We start from the raw sequence: 23,637 nt of genomic DNA on the forward strand, positions 1-23,637 counted from the left end.
TTCCTAACACTCATTAACGCCCACCGACTTCCCTTACACGTGGAAGTGTCATCATGCAGATTAAGAGAACAATAGTCTCGGCATTAGCATTAGTGTTATCATGGAAAGTGCTCATCAGATGTGAGATGAGTGACCCGCGGAGGCCCATTAGCTCACGTGCTAAAACCTTGATCAGCATCATTAGGAAGTCAAGAGCCCATTGTCTTCCAGCTCACCCCTGAAATGATTCCTGTGAAGAGCTCTGCGCCACAGGTTGTCGAAGTGCTTTGACTTTGATGGAATAATCTTAACCAATTGTCTGTGTTGGCGGTGTATTGTTATTTGCAGAGTTTAATTTTTAACATTTTACATCTAGTACGGCACAAGTAAATACGGAACTGCATCAAAAGTGACTAATTCTCAGGAGTACTTGAGGCTATTTTTACCTCGAGTCCATTCTAGTGGTTCTGCTTTTTTGCCCCCCTCCCAGCCTAATCTAGAAGAATGAATAAGAGTCATTTGGTGTTGTTTCTGAGCTGAATGTTGTGCTGTGTATTTATGGAGAATCTGTCCAGGGTATGACTGGTCGTAGATGTGACTGGCCTCCTCTGGTATGGTTGGCAGACACTTGTGGTGGAGAGACTTGGCAGTAGCTGCTAGGCAAGGCTAAACTCGCTAGGAAACAGTCTCTTGGGACCCCTAGTGCCCTCTACAGCTAACTGACAGTGTGAAGGGATACTGCTATGGTTATATCTCTCAACTACTGGCACCAAACAGCCTTCGCCTGACCTAAATGGCCTAGCAAGTTTGAGGCAGCCTGTGAACAAGCTATCCATGAAAAATTCCCAATTCTTTTGTTTTGTTATTGGCACTTGAGTTGACCTTCCTGACTCTGTGGGAGGAAGGCTGTTGTTTTAACAAAACCAGCAGCGTTTACCTCAGCACTGAATGAGGCGCCTCACCTTGAGACGGCATACTTGAGGTTTTGAATGGCACGGCTTTGTTTTACTTCAGTTCGAGCTGGGGGGGGGGGGGGGGGGGGGGGGGCGGTTTGTAGTGGTTGGCTTCCCTGAGAAAATGGCATTGCAGAGCCGCAAGGGCAGACTCTGTGACGGCAGGGTCTGTACTCTTTGAGGATGCCTGTGGTAGTTCCACTGCTGCCTGCCTGACCCTGAGCTCCGAATGAGATAAGTGGCGTACCTCAATGAGGGAGCCTGTACCAAGGCTAAATATAGAGACATGAGAGAGGTAGAAGGGCAGACAAATAGTTGCCACTGTTCGTGATGAGTCAATCTGTCTAATCACGAGCAGAACAACAGCAGACCTGAGGATATGTGTCATTCAGTTCACTGAAATTAGTAGCAGGGAGAGACCACACCCTTTGATCTGTCTCTTTAAGAGTCGAACTAGGGGAAAAGTGTTTTGGTTGGACATTCCACACATACCTCCTACACGTTCTGGTGTGGGGCTGTTGGCCTGCACATAAGACGTATAGGTTTGGGTTCCTTACAGATGTTCTTATAGGTAATGAATCAAGATAAAAGCTTACTTCAGACGGTAATGTGTTTGTTCACAGGCTATATATGTTTCTGTGTCCTCATCTAAAGCTCAGCTATTAAGCCAGTCACTCACACCTTGAGGGCCTCAAAGCACAGAGATAGCTCACTCCCACAGAGGTTGAGATACTGCCATTCCTATCTGGCACGCCTCAGCGCATGAAAGCACAAAACCAAGCCATCTGCTGTTGTACAAGTACAACTCTGCAGTGATTTTAAGTTCCAGAAATGTGTCTTATTCATCAATCAGGCCAGGAGTCCAAAATAAGTGCCAGCAAGTTTACACAATTACAGGACAGAATCTACAAAATGGACGCGTGTCAGGGGACATATGGCGCTTCATGTTCCGTGCCGACAGATTAGTGATGATAACGTCTGCCAAGGTGATCCCCTCCAATGGGGTAATGTTGGGCCCGTTTTGGGAGTGACCCACCCAGTCACCCATTCCTTTGCCAGTAATTGATACAGCCTGGCAGGTGTCATAACAACACAGCCCTCTCCCCAGCAGGCATATTTAAGTGTGGCTGACATGGACTGTCTGGCACTGTCTTTCAATGGACTCTGGGAACTTTGCAAGGGGGAAAGAGGGTGACGAGTGATGGCGAGGGTGGAGAAATTCAAGCAGCTTTGGCTTTGGTCATTTACTAAGATATTACTGGGGGAACTCCAGCCGTTGCCTGCTGCAGCACGTATCTGTCGCGTGTTGCAAAGGTGTGTAGATGTAGAGGAAATAACATTACTGAGAGGCTGTCATATCAGCTGGTCTGCCACCATTCATAACAGTTGGAATCGGGACCTGGATGCGTTAGGCGTTCCCTGGTAAAGGCCCGGCTTATCATGTGACGTGGATAGCTGTGATCATGTTATGTTGAGGCGGTTGAGCTTGCATTGATTGTGCCCTATTACCCAGATCCACAGAATGTTTCTGTGTTGGCGTGTATTGTAAAGGTGTGAGCTCTGGTCAGGGGTTACGGACTAACTAAAAGCCAAAGCCATGGTTACAGGCTATTATTTTCTCAGGTGTTCAACACACTGTAACCTATGGAGGAGAGCAAACTTTTAGAAGTAACCCGCTCACCTCCTCCACCTACCAATGCTTTTCTCTCTCAGCTGCGTAGGAGTTGTGTCCTCCTGTTGTGTGCTAGCATGCTAGCGCTAATGAGGCCAGCTGTCCAAACGCTCAGCCGGTCAGCCAGAAGGGACTGCAGCCTTTGTTGATGCTAGGTGTTACATCTCCTGTTGCAACACAAATTTTTGTTTCAACACCACCAACCATTTGGCACAGGAAGACCGTCTCTGTTCACCCCCCACACCACCGCCAACACCCCTTCTCTCACCAGCCCTTGCTGTGCTTCCCAGCTCCCACTTTTATTGTCCCGCGGGCCGTTGCCACCTCCCGTCTGCACACACCAGCGCATTGATTTTCTCTCTACAGCTTTATATTTGATCATTTTCTCTTGATACTGCCGGCAGAGAGTGTTGCCTTTGTAATCGCTGACCTCAGCTCCACACCTGAGTGGCTGTGGCCCTAAACAGCCTCTCAGACTCATCCTAAAGCACCTACTGTTTCAGAATGAAGTGTTGCACCCTGTTTTGGCTGCCGAACGGACAATACATCACCGGGCAGAGTCGCTCTGACAGAAAAGAGAGGTAGGGATAGGGAGAGAGAGGGTGGTATAAGGCAAACAAGGGAGAGAGGAATAAGGAAAGACGAGTTTATACAGTCTCTCATGCTGTATAAATCCAATTAATTGTCACTTTATTTGAATGGGTTCCCAGCTTTGTGGCTCCCAGGTCTTCAATTATTCTATAGGCTTGCCTGTTAAGAACCTTAAATAGACTATAGCACGTAGCGTGGATAACAATCCAGGTACAAAGGATGTGCGTCACCCCTGACTGAGTCTGAATGTATCTCTTGAATTTACAATATGTAGGTGGTCACATCATGGTAAAGGAAAAAAAAAGATAATATTGTGGAGTGAGGACTAGTGTGAAGAGAGGAAAGAGGTTGAGAATGAAATAGCTCTCCTGATAAACCCCCGATAGGATTTCGCAGCTGCGGCACAGCAGTGTTGACCCCGCGAACGGCTCGCCAAATAACAGTGCTTCTCCCTCCTCCTCCTCCTCCTCCGCCACCTTTCATCCCGCCGCCCCCACACCTCCTTCCTCCCACCTCCCCCTCAGCCTGAACCCTGCACGTCTACCGAGTTTGTGTGAATACCAACCGGTTGTAATGACCCGCACATTGCGGAGAGAAAGGGAGAGAATACTCATTGATTGAAACGGAGGATCATGATTCTCCCAGATACGCCTCCTCCCGACAAAAAAACACAAGCAGCCACTTCAGAAAGAGGTGGGCGAGTGGGGTTGGGGGTGAGAGAAGATAGAGAGAGAAAAAAAAAGCCGTTCAGGTGCTTTGTACTGGCAGTGCATATTCAGAGAGTGAATGCAGGTGGTGTGTGTGTATGTGCGAGCGCTGTGCGCGGTGTGTATGATGTGAGGTAGTAGCTGGAGAGCTAGTTTCAGTGCTGCAGCCCGGGCCCTCTGCTGACTGGGCTGCTCTCACTGGAGAATTGATTTGGCCTCCGAGAAGATCTGTAGCTCTCTCAGTGGAACAGAGGGATGTGTGTGTGTGTGTGGGGGGGGGTGGGGGGGTGGAAGGAGAGTGGGTGAAAGTAACACAGGTGGAATTGAGAGACGGAGGAACTGAGTGGAAATGAAAAGAAGACACAGTAACACACACTCACACACACACACATCTGAAACAGACAGTCGGTCAGGAAAATTTACTCCCCGTAATAACCGACTCTGTAGGCTGGCTGTCTCTGTGTCTCCTGGCTCCTTCAGCCCATAACACGACCGACCAGGTCACACTGACTCCCACACAGCACACACCACTTCAGCCTGAAATCTAATGATCTCACACGCTGGTACTGTGCGTGTGTCTGCAAGTGTGAATTTTCTCTGTTCCTCTGCAACGTGGAGCCTGTTGTTCCCGGACTTTGCGCTCACTGTGAATTCATGTCTTTCGCAAATTGTCATTTGCATACTTTTACTACACTGTGGCATCAAAACCACCAGTTGCAGTATATTTACTAGCCCTCCGTGTTAGTGCCCTAGCTGTTTTATTCTCTCCTGCATTAACAGCCCACTTCCCCCACGGAGATAATTTTTAGTTTCATCTCATCTATTGAACTGAAGGCCACTGTCTATTTAATTGGTGTTTCCAGCTCCCTACCCCCTCCTCCTTCAACCATTCCCTTTAATAGTTTTGACATTTAAAGGACATAGTACATATATTTAACCTCTGCGACTCATGCCTTTCATATTGAGTGCTCATAATCAAGAAGCACATACAGTCCACCCCACATTATCTTTATCAAGGATAAAAATACTAAATGTGTGTTACCTGTTCACTCCCCTTTAAAGACTAATTATAAAAAATAGACATAATCTGATCAGCCGTTCTAACCTCTGTGCCCCCCCCCCCCCGTCTCCTTGCGCAGTGACTAACTACAGTAATGTGGTGGAGGCCGGCTCAGAGTCAGATGACGAGGACAAGCTGCACATCGTGGAGGAGGAAGGCAGCTTGGTGGACGGGGCCGACTGCGACAGCACCCCGCCAGACGACGAGCACCCCAGGGAGCGCTGCTGGGACGGAGGTGAGACCAGACGCACACTCATAGGGCGCATTATTATCATCACACATCCACACTGAATCACGCGAATGCACACCTCATCTTCCTCCCCGCCGTTCACACAGTGTCCTGTGAGTTGTGCTGCACTTTTCAGCACAAGTGCTCATTTAATCATTTTTTCTGCTTTAAACTTGTATTTTCCTGGAATGTGAAAGATTATGCCTGTGGGGGATAACAGCGCTCGATTCACTTTTTTTTGCCAGTTTATCGAGAGAAAAAGGTCTTTCATGCCTCTCCGAATTACACTGGCAAATGTTTCACTTCATTTCAAGTATCAGAACAAAATGACTTCTTATGATGTATATTTTTACATTTTATATTTACATTTAAGTGTTTCCTCTGACTGTCAGTCCTCTTTGAACGTGATGCTTATTACAAATGCCACCAGCACATAAATGCAAATGTGTCTCGCGGCCTCTTCATTTTCTGTTACGACATCAATTGTTTGACTGCCGCTGTTTCGTTTTGACCACAGCTGACGTGATGCTGGCTAAGTTGGGAAATGTTTCGCTGACATCTGCGCACCGTTAAGTACCAGGCTTTGTCTCATTGTGAAACACAGAGTGCAGGGAAACAGGTACTACACGTGGTGGGTTTCAAACTAAGGCAGGAAGCGCGATATTAAACAAAGACAATGCCAACAGAGGGAGAGACCTTCAGGCACAGAAAATAGCCTCGCAATCAAAGAGCCAGTGGAGGACTTTATGACACTGGTGGGCATTGGAGGGGCCGCTGTGAACTTCTTTTTACCTCAAACCATATGGAAGTGACATCAGAGGCAGTCCACTGTCACAGGAAGGGCTGACATCACACCCCCTCCTCTCTTCAAAACAACAATTGCAGGTGCTGAAGGATGTTGGTGTTTCAACCTGAGCCCAAGGCCTCTGCGTTGCTCCCCTGACCTCATACTGCGTGTGCACATAAATCTGTACGTGCATGCATTTGTGACGCTGTTGGTTTCGGACCTGTGCCAAGTGCAGTATGTGCAACACTGTGACAAGCCCCTATGAAATGTAATTCGATATTCAGCCACAAGAATATTTATTTTAGGGTGTTGCTCCTTGCAGATTTTGGCTGGATTTTTCATGGGTGAGATACGTGTGAGACTGAGGGGGGCGTTGATTTAACTTAGCACATGCGAAAATGTCCAGCGACCTATCACTTTCAGTTCAGGGAGGGATTTTTAGAAATTCCTCTCGGTTTCAGTTGCAAGGTTTCGGTTGCACATGCACACATACGTGTACACACTTAAACCGCAGACCTGTGCACAGTGTAGCCACCTATTCCCCAGACCGTGTTGTCATTTTGATCACTGCTCTCCAGCTGTACCTTCTTGCATGAGGGGAAAGTTGGAGGAAGAATAATGTCATTGGTTTTGGCCAGGCCTCGTGAAAATTAAACACTTCAAAAGCATGAATTACACTGAAACAGCTCAGCGAGCTGAGTGCACTCCACAGTTATGCCTGATCAGGCGTATTTTCCTTTGCCTTCACTCATGTGCACGCACACACACACACACACACACCTCTCTTTCTTGCCTACACTGTCTCTAGCCCTCATCTCATACATCATACTTTGCTGTCACTCTGGATCGGACTGATGAAACACGGAGAAAGCCTCAGTCCTTTAAACAAACACACTTCTCTCGTCTCTCATCCCTTCATCCGTCGCCGTGTTGGTTTCACTCCTGAGAACAGAGAAGTCTCTGGTGCAGCCTTGAAAAGTGACCACCACCCACTAATCTTCTCCTCAGCGTAGCCCAGTTTGCCTCAAATTAAAGCCTTGACACCCCTTCTCCTGAGACTGCCGCGCTCCAAAACCAATTTTTCAGTGCTTTGCCGTCTCCTCTTTTCTCTCCCTCCCTCCCCTCCGTTTCTTTTTTACGCTTCCGTTCTATCTGACTGTTTCTCTTGTTCTGAATCATTCCTCTTGATTATATGGTATCATGGGCCCCCTGCTCGCTGTCATTACTCATTCACTCCTAAATGATTATGTAGTGGTGGAACAGCCCAGTGTCGGTGCAGTAAACTACAGCCTGCTCTCCTCTAAGGACAGGCTGGCTAACTCCAGGGGAGGAAAAGGTAGAGAGAACGTTGACCTAGGAGGGCTTCTCCTTTATATTTGATGAGTTGTAGAACGTGATTACATCTCAGAGAATAGGCAGGGTGGAGCCGGAGAGCTTTGATATCGTGCAGCTGCAATGGCACTTAATGAGAGCAAGAGGCTGGGTTTAACTGCATGGAAATATAGGCTAAGGCCACTAGAAGTTGAGCTGCTTGTTTGTTGAGTGTGCGTGACGGGCACTCACGCTGTACTGCATTATTCCAACCAGCAGTGAAGTTTCAGGGCTCTCACGCACAATGACACTTACTATTTCCTCACCGTTGGCCTGACAGTGTGCAGTGATGACATTTGATGTTTCTCAGCATTGGTCTCAAATCCATTTGGACCGCATGTGCAGCAGGGACTCTGTGAACACACAGGAACACCTACATTCCTGCGTGCCTTATGTCACAATGTGATGTTAAAACTGAGCCTGGGCAGGAAAGGAGGAAGAATCTTCAGAGGGCTGGGAAGATTGTCCAGTGGAGACAGGCAGCACAAAATCTTGATAGCACTAAGCCAAGGATAAGCAAATCATCCCAGATTTGGAAATACCTCCTGTTCTTGCCTCCTGTTGATGGGAGATAAAGTGTAACATCTTTACTAATGATTGTGGAATATTTGAGCTGTTTGTGCGAATCCTTATCGCCGATATGTCTCTCCCATCCAAGATAGAATCTATGAACGGGTCTGGATGCACGACCACAGGAAACAGCGGGGGCAAAGGTCGGCCAGAGCAGGAAATGCATCATGGGATACCGTTGTATCATGTTGCAGAGATGTGGGCAGAGAAGGATGAGGGAAGAGCGAGGGAAAGAGAAGAGAGAGTGGGTGGTCTGCTGATTTTGTTCTGCGACGCGCTATAGATAGGTTACGCTGTAAAATAAATAAAGAACAAGCTACCTTTTTAGATCAGAACTGCAACAGACTGTCCTGCTATAACCTCACGGGGGCCTTCGTTCTGGGGCTTTTGAACTGATTTTCCACTTGTGCAGTGGTGCATTCACATCCCTGCGTCAGCACAGAAATGGCCTGTGTGATGTTTCATGTCAGGGGAGCAGCCTGATAACACGGGGGCCGCCTCAGAGAGCCTGTGAACCCTTCTGGCCTCGCGCTGTACTTGACAAAGAGCCGAGAGAGAGACACACACACACACACACACACACACACACAAGGAGCGAAAACGACAGCTTGTCATACCTTTGCACCAAAGACCCCCCATCTGGGACTCTACTTCACACACATGCTCAACATTTAGTAGCCTAGAGGTTTGTTTGAGTGTTTGGATGCTGCCTTTGAGCAGGGGATGGGAGTTAAACACAGTCAGATCAGCACTTTCCCACATGCAACACGTTTTACAATGTCTAGTCAACACAGCCAACACAACTGTGAACAATAGGAGACGATTCATTTGAAAGGAATGGTCTGACAAGTTGGGAAATGGGCTCATATCTGTCTGTTAAATATAAGGCTTCGAGCTTCGATTTGCATGAAGACTGGAAACAGCTTACTAGTAGGCGTTTTTAACTTACAGAGCCAGGCTAGCCGTTTCCCTCTGGTTCCTGTACCTTTAGGCTAAGCTAAGCTAACCGGCTGTTAGCTTTAGCTTCATATTTAATGCACGGATGTGAAAGAGGTATCAATTTCCTCAACTAACGCTTGAAAAGAAATGAGCATATTTTCCCAAATATTTCCCACTGGGGTGAGCAGCCCCCAATGTGTTCCTGACCCTGATGAGAATTACACATTTGGACTTTCTCACCTGCACCTGTTGTTGGCTTCAGCTTTGCATACACACACACACACACACATGTTGAGCAATACACGGCCTCTTTCTGTATTATCTCTCACGGGGATGTGTTTTTTTTACAGGGCACGGTCTTCAATAACCATAGCAACATATGACTGCACTCATATTGTTTCGTGACTTTGTTAAGGTTCACCAGAGGAAGCCAGAGCGGGGCTGTATGTAAGAGTACTGGTATTCACTGTGCGTCGGTGAGTCATGATGTGCTACACCTGTTCCCATCTCCGAGGAGAACACAGCTGGCCCCGTCTTTCAACACGCGCACAATTCACAAAACACAATTCACAAATCTCCACGAAGCATCGGGAGTGCTTAAATCAATCCGTAAAACATCTGCCCAGTAAACACTACCACGGTAGCCTAACTTTGCTTTTAGCTGATGGCTCACCCTCGTAATTATTCCCTGCAATGATACACACAGGCACACTAACACATCCACGGGGGAATAATGCTCGGTTTAATCGCGGACACACTATACTTGGTTCCGGGATCCACTTCAGGAAGCTCTGGGAGGGACGGAAAGAGGGAAGGAAGCTTTCGTGCATCCTAAACTCCATCCTCAGGTTACACTTCCTAGAAGCCGCAGCTTTGTAATTAGTGCTCGTTAGACTAGCTAGCCGGGCCCATGTGATGTGGAGGAAGAACACGCTCGGCTCCCACATGCAGGCTCTCATTTGCTGGGATATTAAGCACAGTCTGAAGGCCAAGCCTCTCAAGAGAGCAGAGCGAGGAGTGTGTGTGTGTGTGTGTGTGTGTGAGCATGCATCTGTTCCTGCGTGATCTATCTGCCACAATACATCAGGACAAGATTCATCACCTAATTATCAGTCCCAGTCTCAACAAGTACCTTACCTAACATTGTGAATAGAGGCTTGCCATTCAGTTACAAAGAGCTTGATGCTCATACAGTAGCCTGTGGCCTTTGATGCTAATTAGTTTTCTCATCCTATTGTGAACAACAGCATTCAGGATGTTTTTTTTTTTTTTTTTTACTCCCGGCGCCGTTTGCCAGCCTGGTGAACACGTCACAATCAAGGGCTTGGACTGTAAGAGCCGGTTCAGCTGTAATGACGCTCACATTTCATATGCAGAGGTTTCATGTGTGCAGCCGACATCGATAGAAAAACATGTAGGTCTTGAAATAACAGGGTAATCGATAATTCCTGTTGACTCTAATCAGCGTGTGTTTGTCCCCTCACAGTGAAGGAGGACTGTGTGTCAGACGGTGAGGATGACGTGAGCACAGACGCCCTAATGGAGGAGATGCTCCAGCAAGGAGACACGGCCGTCATCTACCCGGAGGCCCCGGAGGATGAGCCTCAGCGCCAGGGCACCCCCGACGCCAGCATCCATGACGAGAACGGTACAGGACATCACCACAAACACATTCACAGCCCATTCATGTTATACAAAACAAACTATAAAAGCACTCTTATCACGAACATTTCTGTGCGTACATCCCTTTCCAGAAATACTAGTAAATGTGCGTAGTGCATTCGTTGTGTTAATCGTCATTCATATCTTTATTAGTAGTGCACACAAGCACAAGGTGTAGTGTCCCTAAATCACACACACACTGAAACACCACTATTTCCACTCGAGAGCTCACAGTCACTGAGCTTTCACACTATTACTGCACCTACCCAGTAATTACTCGCCCCCTGGGGACGGCTCTACCTGCTCCCTGTCTCACCTCAGGTGTTAACTCCACCCCATTAACGCCACTCTCCAACATCATTACACACACCGCTATTTGTTAAGTGCAGCACACTGGGGCCTTTATTGCTCCCGGGCTTTTGGCTTTTACCTGCTACCACAGAGGGGGGTGGGGGGTGGGGGGGGGGGGGGAGAAACAGCAACACCTGAGTAAATTTGTCACGTCTGTGCGAGCTCTCACTCCCGGCTACCTAGGCGATAATATGTGTGCATTCCCATCCCGAGGCCCTCACCTGTCCCACAGGGGGGAACTTAATACATCACCTGTTAACGAAGTAATGCTTTACCTGTGTGGGAGCCAGGCAACTGAGACCCTCTGTAAACCAGCTTGGGGTCTGGGCGGGCGGCTGTTGTTTAACAAGCTCCCTTCTCCTTACATGCGTGGGTGTTTTTGAAACGCTTCTAACGCACAATAGGCAATCAAATGATGGAATTTCAGGCGTGTGAAAGCTGTAATGGCTGGGCTTTGTAACAGCAAGAAGAACAACAGCAAAAATAAAATGCAGTCCTACATTGGCAACCCAGGGAGCTATTTTTATAAGGTCAGGAAGGCGTTACTACGCATCACTAATCAGCTTTTATCCATTTGGTTACCTGGGTGCTGTTTACCTGTGGGGGAGTATCTCTCAGGGATTGGTGATATAGCAGAGGAGTGTCACTGTGGCAGGCCTTGCATAACATCAAAGAGCCCCCCCCCCCCACACACACACACACACACTCTCACATATGTTATTACAACACTCTCCTCTTTTTTCTTTAACCCAGGAACTCCTGATTCCTTCTCTCAGCTGCTCACCTGCCCGTACTGCGCACGTGGCTACAAGCGTTACAGCTCCCTGAAGGAGCACATCAAGTACCGGCACGAGAAGACCGAAGAGAGCTTCAGCTGCCCCGAGTGCAGCTACAGCTTCGCATACCGCGCTCAACTGGAGAGGCATATGACGGTCCACAAGGGCGGACGGGATCAGGTAAAAACTGACCGACAGACTAGTCAGGACTGGATACTGATAAAACACTCACAGGTTAAACTGACAAATCTCCAGTTCCGGTATCCTCCAATGATTTGAATATTTTTTTTCTGCTCTTAGTGTTCTAAGTTGTAAGTGTGAATGCAGTTTTCAGCAAACGTCACTTTGTTGGATTGAAATACTTAATGCAGCAAGATGATTTGTGAATCCTTGAATTCTCTTTTAAGAGCAGACAACCGCTCTGGTAATATGACTGAAACAAGTCAACATTGTATATATATTTTTATATTTTATATTAGTAGATATTTCATGCTTCAGTTTAATATTCTGATATTTATCAGTCTACACTACTTTTTCAAATACATAGTGTGACTTGATTACTTGTGATTTCAGTAGCTTGCTACTACTGTAGTGCTGTGGTAATTCTACACCGACAAAGTGTTTCTAAATCATGCAAACCTACATGGAAGTTTTGTCCCGTTTCTTTCGCAGCTCGCTTCCAAGCATGATAAATAAACATGAGCTTTTGCCCTCGATTGATTAATGAGTGTGACATGAATTAGTAGCAGTTCAAAGGTTGTGTTTTCATTGTGTGTCTCACTGAAAGTCCCCTCTCCCCCTCGTCTGACAGAGACACATCACGCAGTCGGGAGGCAATCGTAAATTCAAGTGCACTGAATGTGGCAAAGCATTTAAATACAAGCACCATCTGAAGGAGCACCTACGCATCCACAGCGGTGAGTGGACTATCCCTGTCACCATGGCAGCATTTTTTATGTGTGTGTATGGGTGTGTGAGCGGGTCGAGTGTATACTTCTCTGTTGGCCACAGATGTTCCAGTGTCCATTGAACCAATATTTACGTTTTATTTATGTTTTAGCCAATTCCCTGTATTTAGATAACCTTTATCGTGTTTCAGTCCATTGTGTGCTCTCCCTTAATGTGCCATAATCGTGTTTCTTTTGGCATTATGGGACAGCAATTAGAGGAGGGCATTTCCCAATGGTGCCATTACATCAGCGTTTAAGCATCATTGAAATGCATTAGAGCTTTTTCCTGCTGTACTGCTCAAAGCCTAGCTTGCTCATTTAGCTTCATTCACTAATGGAAATCTGTCTCTCTCCCCTCCTCTTTCTATCTCCCTCTCTGTTACACACATTGTGGTTTTATTCAGGAGAGAAACCCTATGAGTGCTCCAACTGCAAGAAGCGGTTCTCCCACTCAGGCTCATACAGCTCCCACATCAGCAGTAAGAAGTGCATCAGCGTCATCTCAGTTAACGGCAGACCGCGCTTGGGGAACACAAAAACCCAGACCCAGGGTCCATCACCAGTGCTGCCCACGGCGCCCTCAGTCCTCCGCACCCAGATTAGAGAGAAGCTGGAGCACAGCAAGCCCCTGCAAGAGCAGTTGCCTCTCAACCAGATCAAGACTGAGCCATTGGACTACGAGTACAAGACGACGGTGATAACGTCCCCGGCTGTGACCGCCATGAACGGTGGGATTTTCAGTGGAGGTGCTGCAGCTCCTCTGCAAGGAACAGTGCAGGCCGTGGTCCTGCCCACTGTGGGGCTGGTGTCGCCCATCAGCATCAACCTGGCAGACCTGCAGAATGCTCTCAAAGTGGCGGTGGATGGTAACGTCATTCGCCAGGTGCTGGAAAGCAATGCCAAAGGCCAGGGGCAGGTGAACTCGGGGTTAACCACTGGAATGCTCCATCCAGCGCAGCAGCAACTCATCTCAGCCATCAGTCTGCCTATTGTGGGTCAGGACGGAAATGCAAAAATCATTATAAACTACAGTTTGGACCCCAACCAGGGCCAGCTCACAGCCCAAAACCTGAAGAAAGAGCCTGAGTCAATCTCACCAGGTCAGACCACCAATGACACCTTCAAATCCCAGAAACTCCCAGAAGATCTTACCATCAGAGGCACCAGGCCCAATGAGACTAAAGAAAAAGAGGAAAAGACCACTAAAACTTGTCTCCTGTGTGAGAACTGTCCCGGTGGGCTGGAAGCACTCCATGCCCTCAAGCACTGCAAGAAGGACGGTGTCAGGTTGAACGGAGCAGGCCTGGATAAGTCTGAGTCTGCTGTCGCTGCTCTGCTGTCAGAAGGAGGACTCTGCAACCAGCCCAAGAACCTCTTGTCCCTGCTCAAGGCCTACTTTGCCTTAAATGCAGAGCCCACCAAGGATGAGCTGGCCAAGATCTCTGACTCAGTCAGCCTGCCAACCCATGTGGTTAAGAAGTGGTTTGACAAAATGCAGGAGGGTCAGATATCACTGGGTGCTCCAACACCTCCCTCAGAGGAAGAGGACACCTGTGAAGCTAACAGTGTTGTGTCTCTGGTCCCAGGGAAGGACACGGCCAATATGTGCCCTTCTGTGACCCAGGACAGTCCTACAGAGGCCACCCCTGCGGAGGTCAACGGCACTCACAGCTCACCGGCCTCCCCCTCGCCACTAAACCTGACAGCTGGGGGTCCCGTCCCAGCCCAGCCTCCCCAGAGCACTGAGGGACCCCTAGACCTGTCGCTGCCAAAAGCCGCCAAAGAGGAAGCGGAGAGAATGGTAGCTAAAGCCTGTGTTTACCCCTCCCCTCCCTCTGGCTCTACCAATGTGGATGAACCCCTAAACTTAACTTGCACAAAGAAAGAGGCATCACCACTCTCCATTGGCAGCAGCCCCATCGCACTGTACGCCAGCCAGCCAAGTGCCAAACCCCTCGACATTGTGACCACAATGCAATGTCTAAGGGCACTAGCCACTAACAACAAACAGACTATCCTGATCCCCCAGCTGGCTTACACCTATACCACTACAGCAAACAGCCCTGCGGGGACCGAGACGCAGGAAACCATCCACCTCAACGGAGTGAAGGTGTGCGACCGTTTATGTCCCCTAATTTAGCAACAGTTGAGCTTTCCTGTCTTTGTTAAAAGTATAGTTTGACATTTTGGGAAATACACTTATTTGCTTTCTTGCAGAGAGTTAGATGAGAAGATCGATACCACACTCATATCTGTATGCTAAATATGAAGCTACAACCAGCAGCCTGTTAGCTTAGCTTAGCACAAAGACTGGAAACTGAAGGTAACAAAATCCGACCTACAGGTCACAAATTGACGTTGATTGATGACCTGGCAGATTTTGTTACCTTTGGACGGAGCTAAGCTAAGCTAAGTGGCTGGCGGTAGCTTTATATTCACTGTACAGACATGAGAGTGGTATCAATCTGTATCTGTATTCCTCAGTTACTGTGAGGCCTACTGTATTCAAGGGAGGAAGTTCTTCTTTTCTCAGCTTTATTAGCCTCCTCAGTATTTCACAGTTCATTTTTGTTCCTCTAGTGTCATTGGAGGTCAGCCACAGTAAACAGGTTTGACTCTGAAACTCTTTATTTTGTAAACCAGTTGATGTACAGAGTGCAGGAAAGGGTTCTGCGTCTAATCTGGTAGCCATTTTGAGCAGCAAGTGGATTGGAATCAAGTTGGCTTTTTTTCTTTTTGGAGCCATCAGTCAAACCCTTCAGTCCAGATCATTACTTCTTATTGTTCAAAACCACCAGGACATGATAGATAGTCTGAAACCATCCAAAATCCAATCAATAAGTCATATATAGAAATGTCAGAATTCAGCGCTTTATAAAAAATAATAGCCCTTAATAGTTCTTCATTGTGCAGACACCTAATGGCCCCCGTAGTGATGGATGTAGATCTCTCTGGGTGTGTGAGTGATCTTCCTGGGCTGTCACTATCAGGACAGGAGGCTGCACTTTACTGCAGAGCCCCTATTGATCTGCTGGAATCTGTTTAAACGGCACACCTCTGCCTGCCTCATTGATTTATTGTTGTTGTATTATACTTTCGTGTTAAGTGGATTGGCATAGACTTGCCTTGTTAAAAAAAAAAAATTTATATATATATATATATATATATATATATATATATATATATATATCTCTTCTCCTTAATATTGCCTCGCATCCTTAGTCACTGCATCAGTGGATGAGGTTTTACCAGCCCAGGCAACAGGCGGAAACTGTAGGTGTAGTATATGGTTATGTTTTGGGCCTAGGAAAAGACTGGTTAAGTGTTTTTGCTCACGCATGACCTGAAAATTCAGATGATTTTAATTTAACAACTGCCTCCAGAGAGAGCTGTGAGTAGGATATGACACGGCATCATTTCCCGCAATGCTCACACACCAGTTGTTCACAAGTACTGGGCGTTTTCTGAGTCATTCTTTGTCTTTTTTTCCATAAAAAAAACAAAAAACACCTCCATTCCTACCAATACATCTGTGAATTCTCATATTCCCCAGGAGGAGAAGCTAGACACGGGCTCAGAGGGCGTGTCCACTGTGGAAGAGCAGAACGACTCCGACTCGGGCCCCCAGAGGAAGAAGATGAAGAAGACGGACAGCGGCATGTACGCCTGCGACCTGTGCGACAAGATCTTCCAGAAGAGCAGCTCGCTGCTGAGACACAAATACGAACACACAGGTAAACGCAAACTCCCATGTGTTTCCCAGGCCTACACACAAACACGGCCAAAAATAACAGATGGACTCTGATTTAAAAAAAAAAAAAAAGACTGCAGAACCGGAGCTTGTCTCACCATCGCTCACTGTTGGGTCCTGGGAAAGATGAGTCAGAGTGCGAGCAAACAGGGATTTTGAGCTACAGCGTAAAGAAGGGTGGTCACCTCCATTCCAGCAGGTATTACTCAACATGCAAAGAAGAGGTCTGAGAATTTCTCTCTGCCAAATCCCCACCTCTGCACTGCCAGCTTCTCATGTGAAGCACCAAATGTTGCAAGAGGCGAGCTCTGGTAGTGATTTGGATCGCTCAGATGATGATTCTGTGGCCAAGTGCAGGTCAAAGCTCTCAGAGGCGTTTTAGTTTCTTTTTTTTCTTTTTTTTTTTCTTTATTACTCTGATACTTGGCTTGCAACCATAGTCTTTAGCTCCAAATGACCTCATCCTAGGTGAAACTAGCTGTTCCCTGCCTGGATTAAGTTTCCTTAAAGGTTTTCAAGCACAGTTGTTGTGATTTTGTTGTATTGTTTTGAAATGTTCTCCTTGGATACATTGATGATAGATGATGATAGGGCCTCTCAACCTTTCACGCACACAATGTGGGGGGATTCGCTGCGTTGGAGTGTTTGTTGTTTTCCTCCCATGCCTTTTTTTACACAACAGCATTTCCCTTTTTCTTAAGCAAAGATGCTGATGCATATTTATTTGCTCTTTCTCTGCAGGGAAGCGACCTCACGAGTGCGGCATCTGCAGCAAGGCCTTCAAACACAAACACCACTTGATCGAACACATGAGGCTCCACTCGGGGGAGAAGCCGTACCAGTGCGACAAGTGCGGCAAGCGCTTCTCCCACTCGGGCTCCTACTCCCAGCACATGAACCACCGCTACTCCTACTGTAAGAAGGAGACGCAGAGCCAAGGCGGAGGCCGGGAGAGCCCCGAGGAGGACAGCGAGGCCCAGGCGGAGATGGAGGTCCTGAACCGGGTGCAGAGACAGCACCTGGCCCCCTCCCAGCTGGACTCGGACGAGCGAGGGAGCAGCACCAGAGAGGACGAGGAGAGCGAGGAATACGAGGAGGAGGAGGAGGAAGGTGCGGTGGACATGGATGACATCCAGGTGGTGCAGATAGGGGACGAAGGAGGGGATGAGGAAGAGGAGGAGGAAGAGAGGAATGAGGAGGAGATACAGAGAGTATTGGTGGAGGGAGGAGAGGAGGAGGAGGAGGAGAAGACAGAGATAGAGGTGAAAGAGGAAGAAGAGGAGGCTGACACAAGGCAAGAGGAGGTGCTCGGGAGCATTCAGGAAGAGGAGGATACAGAAGAAGGGCTGACGGAAGAGGGGAAAGCAGAGGGGGGCGTCTCAGAGGAGAGTGGAGCCGAAACAAACGCGGTCTCTGAAGACTAGAACCAGACGCCGCTGGAGAAAGCAGACACTGACTAAAAGAGGAATCGGACTCCTCCACGAGACACAATCAGATTCCTCCTCTCCCCGTGCGGAGGAAGAACGCAGGAGATGATGTCTGCTCACTCTGACAGTTCGTTTCAGTTCACTACTGTGTAGAAATCCAGGTGTGCCTGAAAAAAAAAAAAAGAAATACTAGTGACTTTTCCACATGAAAGAGATTTCTCACTGTCAGAAAAATCCATTTGTAAAGAAAAAAGATGAAGACGAACACGAATTTTAACAAGCGAAGTAAATGCATTATACAGACTTTGGAAGCTAGAGCCGACACGTTTTAGATAATGTTTTATTACTAAAACACCTTGGGTCATTTCTTTTTATCAGTGTTACTAATTTTATCACTCATATTTTAACCTTTAAAAGCTGTACAGTTGGGAGATATTTCTATACCTTTTTATTGCCAATGAACAAAAAAAAAAAAAAGTCAGTATTTTATTAAGTTGGAAGGAAAATGAGAAAAATCCTGTGCACTACAAGTGGCTTGGTTTACCTATGGATTGAGCAGTTGAGTTGTGTTGTCTACCCTTCAGTATTACCGCACTAGCTATACCACGCCATCACGCTAACAGGTGTTAGCATTACGTTTCTGTTTTGGGTGTTCTTTTGATTGGATAGTGAGCCTTAAGAAGAAAAACAATGGAGAGCGGACGGGTCATTTAGTTCCTTTTAGACTTTTCAGACACGTTGTTGTCAAAGTTTCTTTTACAAATCAGTAGTTTTATAGGGACAGTTGAACATTTTGGGAAACACGCTCCTTCCTTTTCTTGAGTGAGGGGTGTCGGTCTTCTCATCTAACTCTCGGCAAGAAAGCAAATAAGCGCAATTTCCCAAAATGTCGAACTATTGCTTTAAATGTTCTGAGCGAGCAGACCCTCCCTATACCTACCCCCCACTCCGAGCCATATGCAAAAAAAAAAAAAAAAAAATCGAACTTAAACAGAGAAAACATGCATATCAAAAGTGCCATTGACTATTGCTGTTGAAGCCTAGCAGCTCTGATCAGGTATTGCCGGGTCCCAGATCAACCAATAAGCCGGAATACTGTTGACTTTGGCTCGCCACCACACCTGAGGGCGTAGAGTTTAGCCTACCACATATTCATGCATCATAGATTTTAGGTAAGTTTGCTTTCATTTCTAATCTGAACGGCTAAAAGAATTACAATGCACATGTTTTTCTAACGGACGATGGTGATGATGAAGTATGATTTCTAATTGTTAACTGTGTCCTGCCTTTTTAAAGCTTCAGTGCACTTGTTTAACACACCATGAAACGCTCAGATGTCTTTTCAGGTAACAAAATGTAGGCAAATATGAATCCCAGGAGTTTAATTCAACAATGTTTTTACCTGTCAGTATTATTTTTTTTGTCTCTTTCGTTGGTTTATGTTCTGTTCCAGTGTGTGTACTGTATGTTTTCAGCAATGGCAGTATTATCCCCACCCCCAAGGAGATGGGTATGTCTGTTTAGTCATAGAGAACTTTTATATTTATGTGTCTTATTTTTTTATATTTCTTTATGGTTATTTATTACACTATGTAGTGTACAATACTGTAGTTTGTATTAATACGATAATATATTTTAGTATGGAAAAAAAAAAAAAAGATTCCACGGCAAATAACTACAAGCCTGGAAAAATGAGACTCCAGCATACTGAAGTATGTTTTTCGAACAAACAAAATGATGTTTTTCCTTGGGAAAAAAGAAACTCGCACCCTGCAAGCCTGAAAATTGGAACCTGTGACCTCTCTGCATCCATTCTCATGTTAGTTTAGTTTTCTTTCCCCTCTCTAATATAAAGCTACTGAACTTTTGAAAACTAATAGTATGTCTAATAGCATGAGTGTGTGCTGTTTTATTGAAGGAATATCCTTAACCACACAAACTGTCCTTTTTGCCAAGCCAAAATAATATTGACGTATGTTCTTATGTTTTTATTTGTGCCAATTTGTTACTTTATATGTCACTGTCAAGACCATGCCCGCTTTTATATGCCCCTCCCCCTTTTAACACCCTCATCTTTTTTAATAGTGATTGTTTTTTGTTTGTTTTCTTTTTTTCTTTTTTTTTTTTTTTTTATTCATTTTTTTATGAGTCCCCATCTCACAATAAAATACATCAATTACAAGCTGCTGGGTTTGTTATGATATTGTTCTTGAGAGTTTTAAAATCACACAATATGCAGTTGTTGCTTACATGTGTTCAAGTAAATATTGCAATATAAAATCCCATAAAAAAGGGACCACTTCAAAAATGTAAAAAGAAATGAAATGGGCGGGACCTTGATACCGTGGCCCCCCCCCACCCCCCGATCACTACTGCACAGACTCAACGTCCGTATCCGGGACATTTTGGCTTCATTTTTGTACAGCGGGAGGAAGTGGAGACGCGTCGTCCATCTTTATATACAGTCTATGGCACAGACATGTCAGCTAAGTTAACCAGCTGCTGGCTGGGGCTTCTTATTTCGCGTACAGGCACGTGAGTGGCATCAATCTTCTCATCCAAAATGTCAAGCTACTTTTTTTTTTTTTTAAACTAAACGCCAATATTTGACTATATGAATAAAAGGACCTGCACATACCCCTCAGTGATTAGTCAGAACCGCCCTTTTAGTCCAGTCTGCCTGTTAACAGCCCAGCCCAAGGTCAACCCTATTGATCCAGCTTAGGTTTCCAGGAGGGTCAACCCTCCTCCTGCCCCCCCCCCCCCCCCCCCCTCACTCCCAGCCCCTCCACCAGCATGAATTAGTAATGGGATGGACTAAAAATCCATAGTCTGTTGAGGAGCTGAAAATGATACAATAGCTGGTGAACATATTTGATAGTTCTCTCTCTCCCTGATGCTTGATGTCTTCCCAGAAGCGCTGACTCGCTCTGGGTTTTTTGGGGCCATTTTCACGAAAGTCCTGAAGGATTACGAAGGTGCTGCTGCTTCGGTGTTTGTTTCGAGGGAAAGCAGGCGTGAGTGGGACGGGATTCAACCTGCCACAGCCTCTCATTGTCTGAGTGTGAGCCGTCTGCGCAACTGTAACTATCTGAGGTTGTGTGTGTGTGTGTGTTGGGGGAAGACAGTGTGACAGAGAAGGTCTGACCCTGCCATCATGTTGGAACAGGTCCCCGGAGACACTTGGGAGAGCGGCTGGGTGGAATAATGCTTTATAGGACAGCTCACACCGTAACATTACCGTGTCAAACCGTTCCAACAGCATCTTGTAATTGCGCCTATTATAAAATGTCTTTAACAGTGGTCACAGCATCCGCTCTGAAACTCCGAAAGGGTCAAAGCGTGTGTGTGTGTGTGTGTGTGTGTGTGTGTGTAGCCTGTGGCTGCATGTTCAAGACGCGGGGCTGTTTTACAGGCTTTCAGTCCAATCCAGGACTCAAAGCCAAGATATTGCCATATGTTCTGCTGGGCTCAGCATTTCAAAGGAAAATTGAAAAGCTATAACTGCTAAGAGGATATGGAGTGCTCTTGCCAATAATGGTGCAAAAGCCTGATGAAGTATCATGGCTGCCGGGACTCTGACACTGAGCCAAACCCAGGGGGCTGAAGCTCCCCGGGGAAATTTAGAGAAAAGCTGGGAGGAGGAGGAGGAGGAAAGAAAAGCCTGCGCTCAGGAAATAGCAGTCACTTAAATATCATGTTCATTTACTCAACCACTAAATAGCAGAACGTACACAGAGACATTATGTGTGTGTGTGTGTGTGTGTGTGCATATGTGTGAAGGGGCAGGTTAATATGTCACTTGAGGTGACAAATTGCTGTTTCAGAGTTCCGTTTCTAACATGCTGGTCAGCATAAGCTCATATCCATCCAATCCATTTATTTACCTATATAACCAGTGAGACAGGAACCCAGTCTAAATATACTGCTGGTGTTTACAGACCAATAGACTTGTCAAACGAACAATTACACATTCAAGCCACAATCAAAGACTTCCTGATACATCTTTTAACTCAACTCTTGATGATCAATCAACAATCTTTTACTGCCACTTGGATATTAAGCTTCCATGTATGGTGGTGATTTATGGCTTACAGATATATAATAATAATAATAATAATTAAAAATATAATGAATTGGACTCAACAATCAGTGGACTTGTTATTAATTTGGCTTTTTCTTGGGTGAATGGTCAGAAATTCATAGCAACGAGAGAGTGGCAGTTGAGGGGATTTGTTAACAAAAAAGAGGGGACGGTGAGGCAGAACAAAGGTCAAAACCAGAGATGGCGGTCCAAAAACAGGCGGGCAACAGGCCTCAAGAGCGGAAGCAGAAGTTGAAGTCGTGAAGCGCACCGTACGCCTTGACTACCTGACAAGGAACAAAGGAAGCGAAGCTCTATATGTGGTGAAGGGTGATTAGAGGACGAGGTGCAGGTGGGGAAGGGGACTGCAGGGCCGACGAGGAAAAAGGGAACAGGTGTGTGAACGGGTGAGGCGGTCAGGGTGATGGGGCGAGGGGAACTGGGGAGGAAGCTAATCCCTATCATATGTGTACATTAGCGTCACGTCACATTAAAAAAACGATAAAGCACAACATACACGCTGTTTTCTTACGTTTGGTTTCATGTTATACTCTGGTTTCTTGAGCAACAAAGCACACAACATGCAAAGGCTGGCGACACTGAAAAGCATGACATAAAAAGTTATGTTTTTGGTATGTGGCGAAACATTGCATAACACGCATAAAACACAACATAAGAGATGCACGCGGTGAGAGATGTCGAGGGAACACAAGTTGTTGGTCAGTCCAATGTTGAAATCACTTTTAATTGCCCATTATCGAATTGTCATAAAGGGGTGCGTACGTTACCTGGTCTGGTCTCGCTTTAGGGCAAAACTCCATTGAGATTCCGCCTGGAGAGGTTTTCAAGCTTCTGCCACTTTTTGAACAGCGTCTCCTCGCCCCTCACCATCCTGTTTGCTTTGATTTGAAGAAACAACCTGCAGCACACGCAACAGACCCAAGCGTGTTTCCAGTCGCAGCGGTCAGAGGACTCCGGGGTCAACAACTGCGGAGGCCAGAGAGAACATCCTTGAATATGTGTGTGTGTGTGTGTGTGTGTGTGTGTGTGTGTGTGTGTGTGTGGTGCAAAGGGTTGATTGGATTGTCATTGTGCCGTATTTAGCTCGTACCTTAAACATCTCCCTGGAGAATTACCCTTCAGCTACAGTAATATGAAACCAATCGTTAACCATGTTGTGATCCGCTAAGGTTTCAGGTGTCCTTGTTTTGCAGGGAGTCATTACCCAGAATCCTGGTCACCTTTTACCAGTCACCTCAATCACAAATCAAGCTTCACTTCCCCCTTAGCAAACACACACACACACACACACACACACCCCTGTCCACACATCGTTCTTCTCCTGCCTTCCAGCTGAATCCTATTACAGTGTTCCTCATAGATAAGCCCTGGTGAAATCTATCTATAAATGAAATTTATGCATCATCGTTTAAGCTTGTAATTGCTTAGAGGCTCTATTTATTTCATTAGACAGCGCATCTTCTCTGTCGCTGAAGTGAACGTGTGTTGGTAACTGTGTTATTTTGTCCCCTTTTGTGCAGTTTGGATTGCTTTGTAATGCGGACAATGAGTTGATAGCATTACATGCACTCAATCTCAAATCTCTCCTCTCACTTTCACTCTCTCTCTCTCTCTCTCTCTCTCTCTCTCTCTCTCTCACACACACACACACACTCACATATATTTTGTATTAAAGTTCTGGCAGTTTCGTGCTTTCGTTTCAGGGTGAGGTTCAGGGCTGACTTTCACCACTTCCCCTCCTCGTTACCACATCGGGA

General features: G+C 46.4%; 1 protein-coding gene across 1 annotated transcript in view; it reads left to right on the top strand.

Annotated features, from left to right (window-relative positions):
• zeb1b (zinc finger E-box binding homeobox 1b) overlaps positions 1-17,991 on the top strand; it is a 45,564-nt gene extending 27,573 nt beyond the window's left edge. Inside the window, exons 2-8 of the mRNA XM_070928412.1 lie at positions 5,042-5,197; positions 10,345-10,506; positions 11,625-11,827; positions 12,459-12,564; positions 13,002-14,707; positions 16,151-16,331; positions 17,090-17,991. Of these exons, the coding sequence (XP_070784513.1) occupies positions 5,042-5,197; positions 10,345-10,506; positions 11,625-11,827; positions 12,459-12,564; positions 13,002-14,707; positions 16,151-16,331; positions 17,090-17,772 (3,197 nt within the window). The 3' untranslated portion in view covers positions 17,773-17,991. The remainder of the gene's footprint in view (positions 1-5,041; positions 5,198-10,344; positions 10,507-11,624; positions 11,828-12,458; positions 12,565-13,001; positions 14,708-16,150; positions 16,332-17,089) is intronic.
• Positions 17,992-23,637: the final 5,646 nt, after the last annotated feature.

This window comes from Enoplosus armatus, chromosome 21, assembly GCF_043641665.1.
Source record: "Enoplosus armatus isolate fEnoArm2 chromosome 21, fEnoArm2.hap1, whole genome shotgun sequence".
Taxonomy (NCBI): domain Eukaryota; kingdom Metazoa; phylum Chordata; class Actinopteri; order Centrarchiformes; family Enoplosidae; genus Enoplosus; species Enoplosus armatus.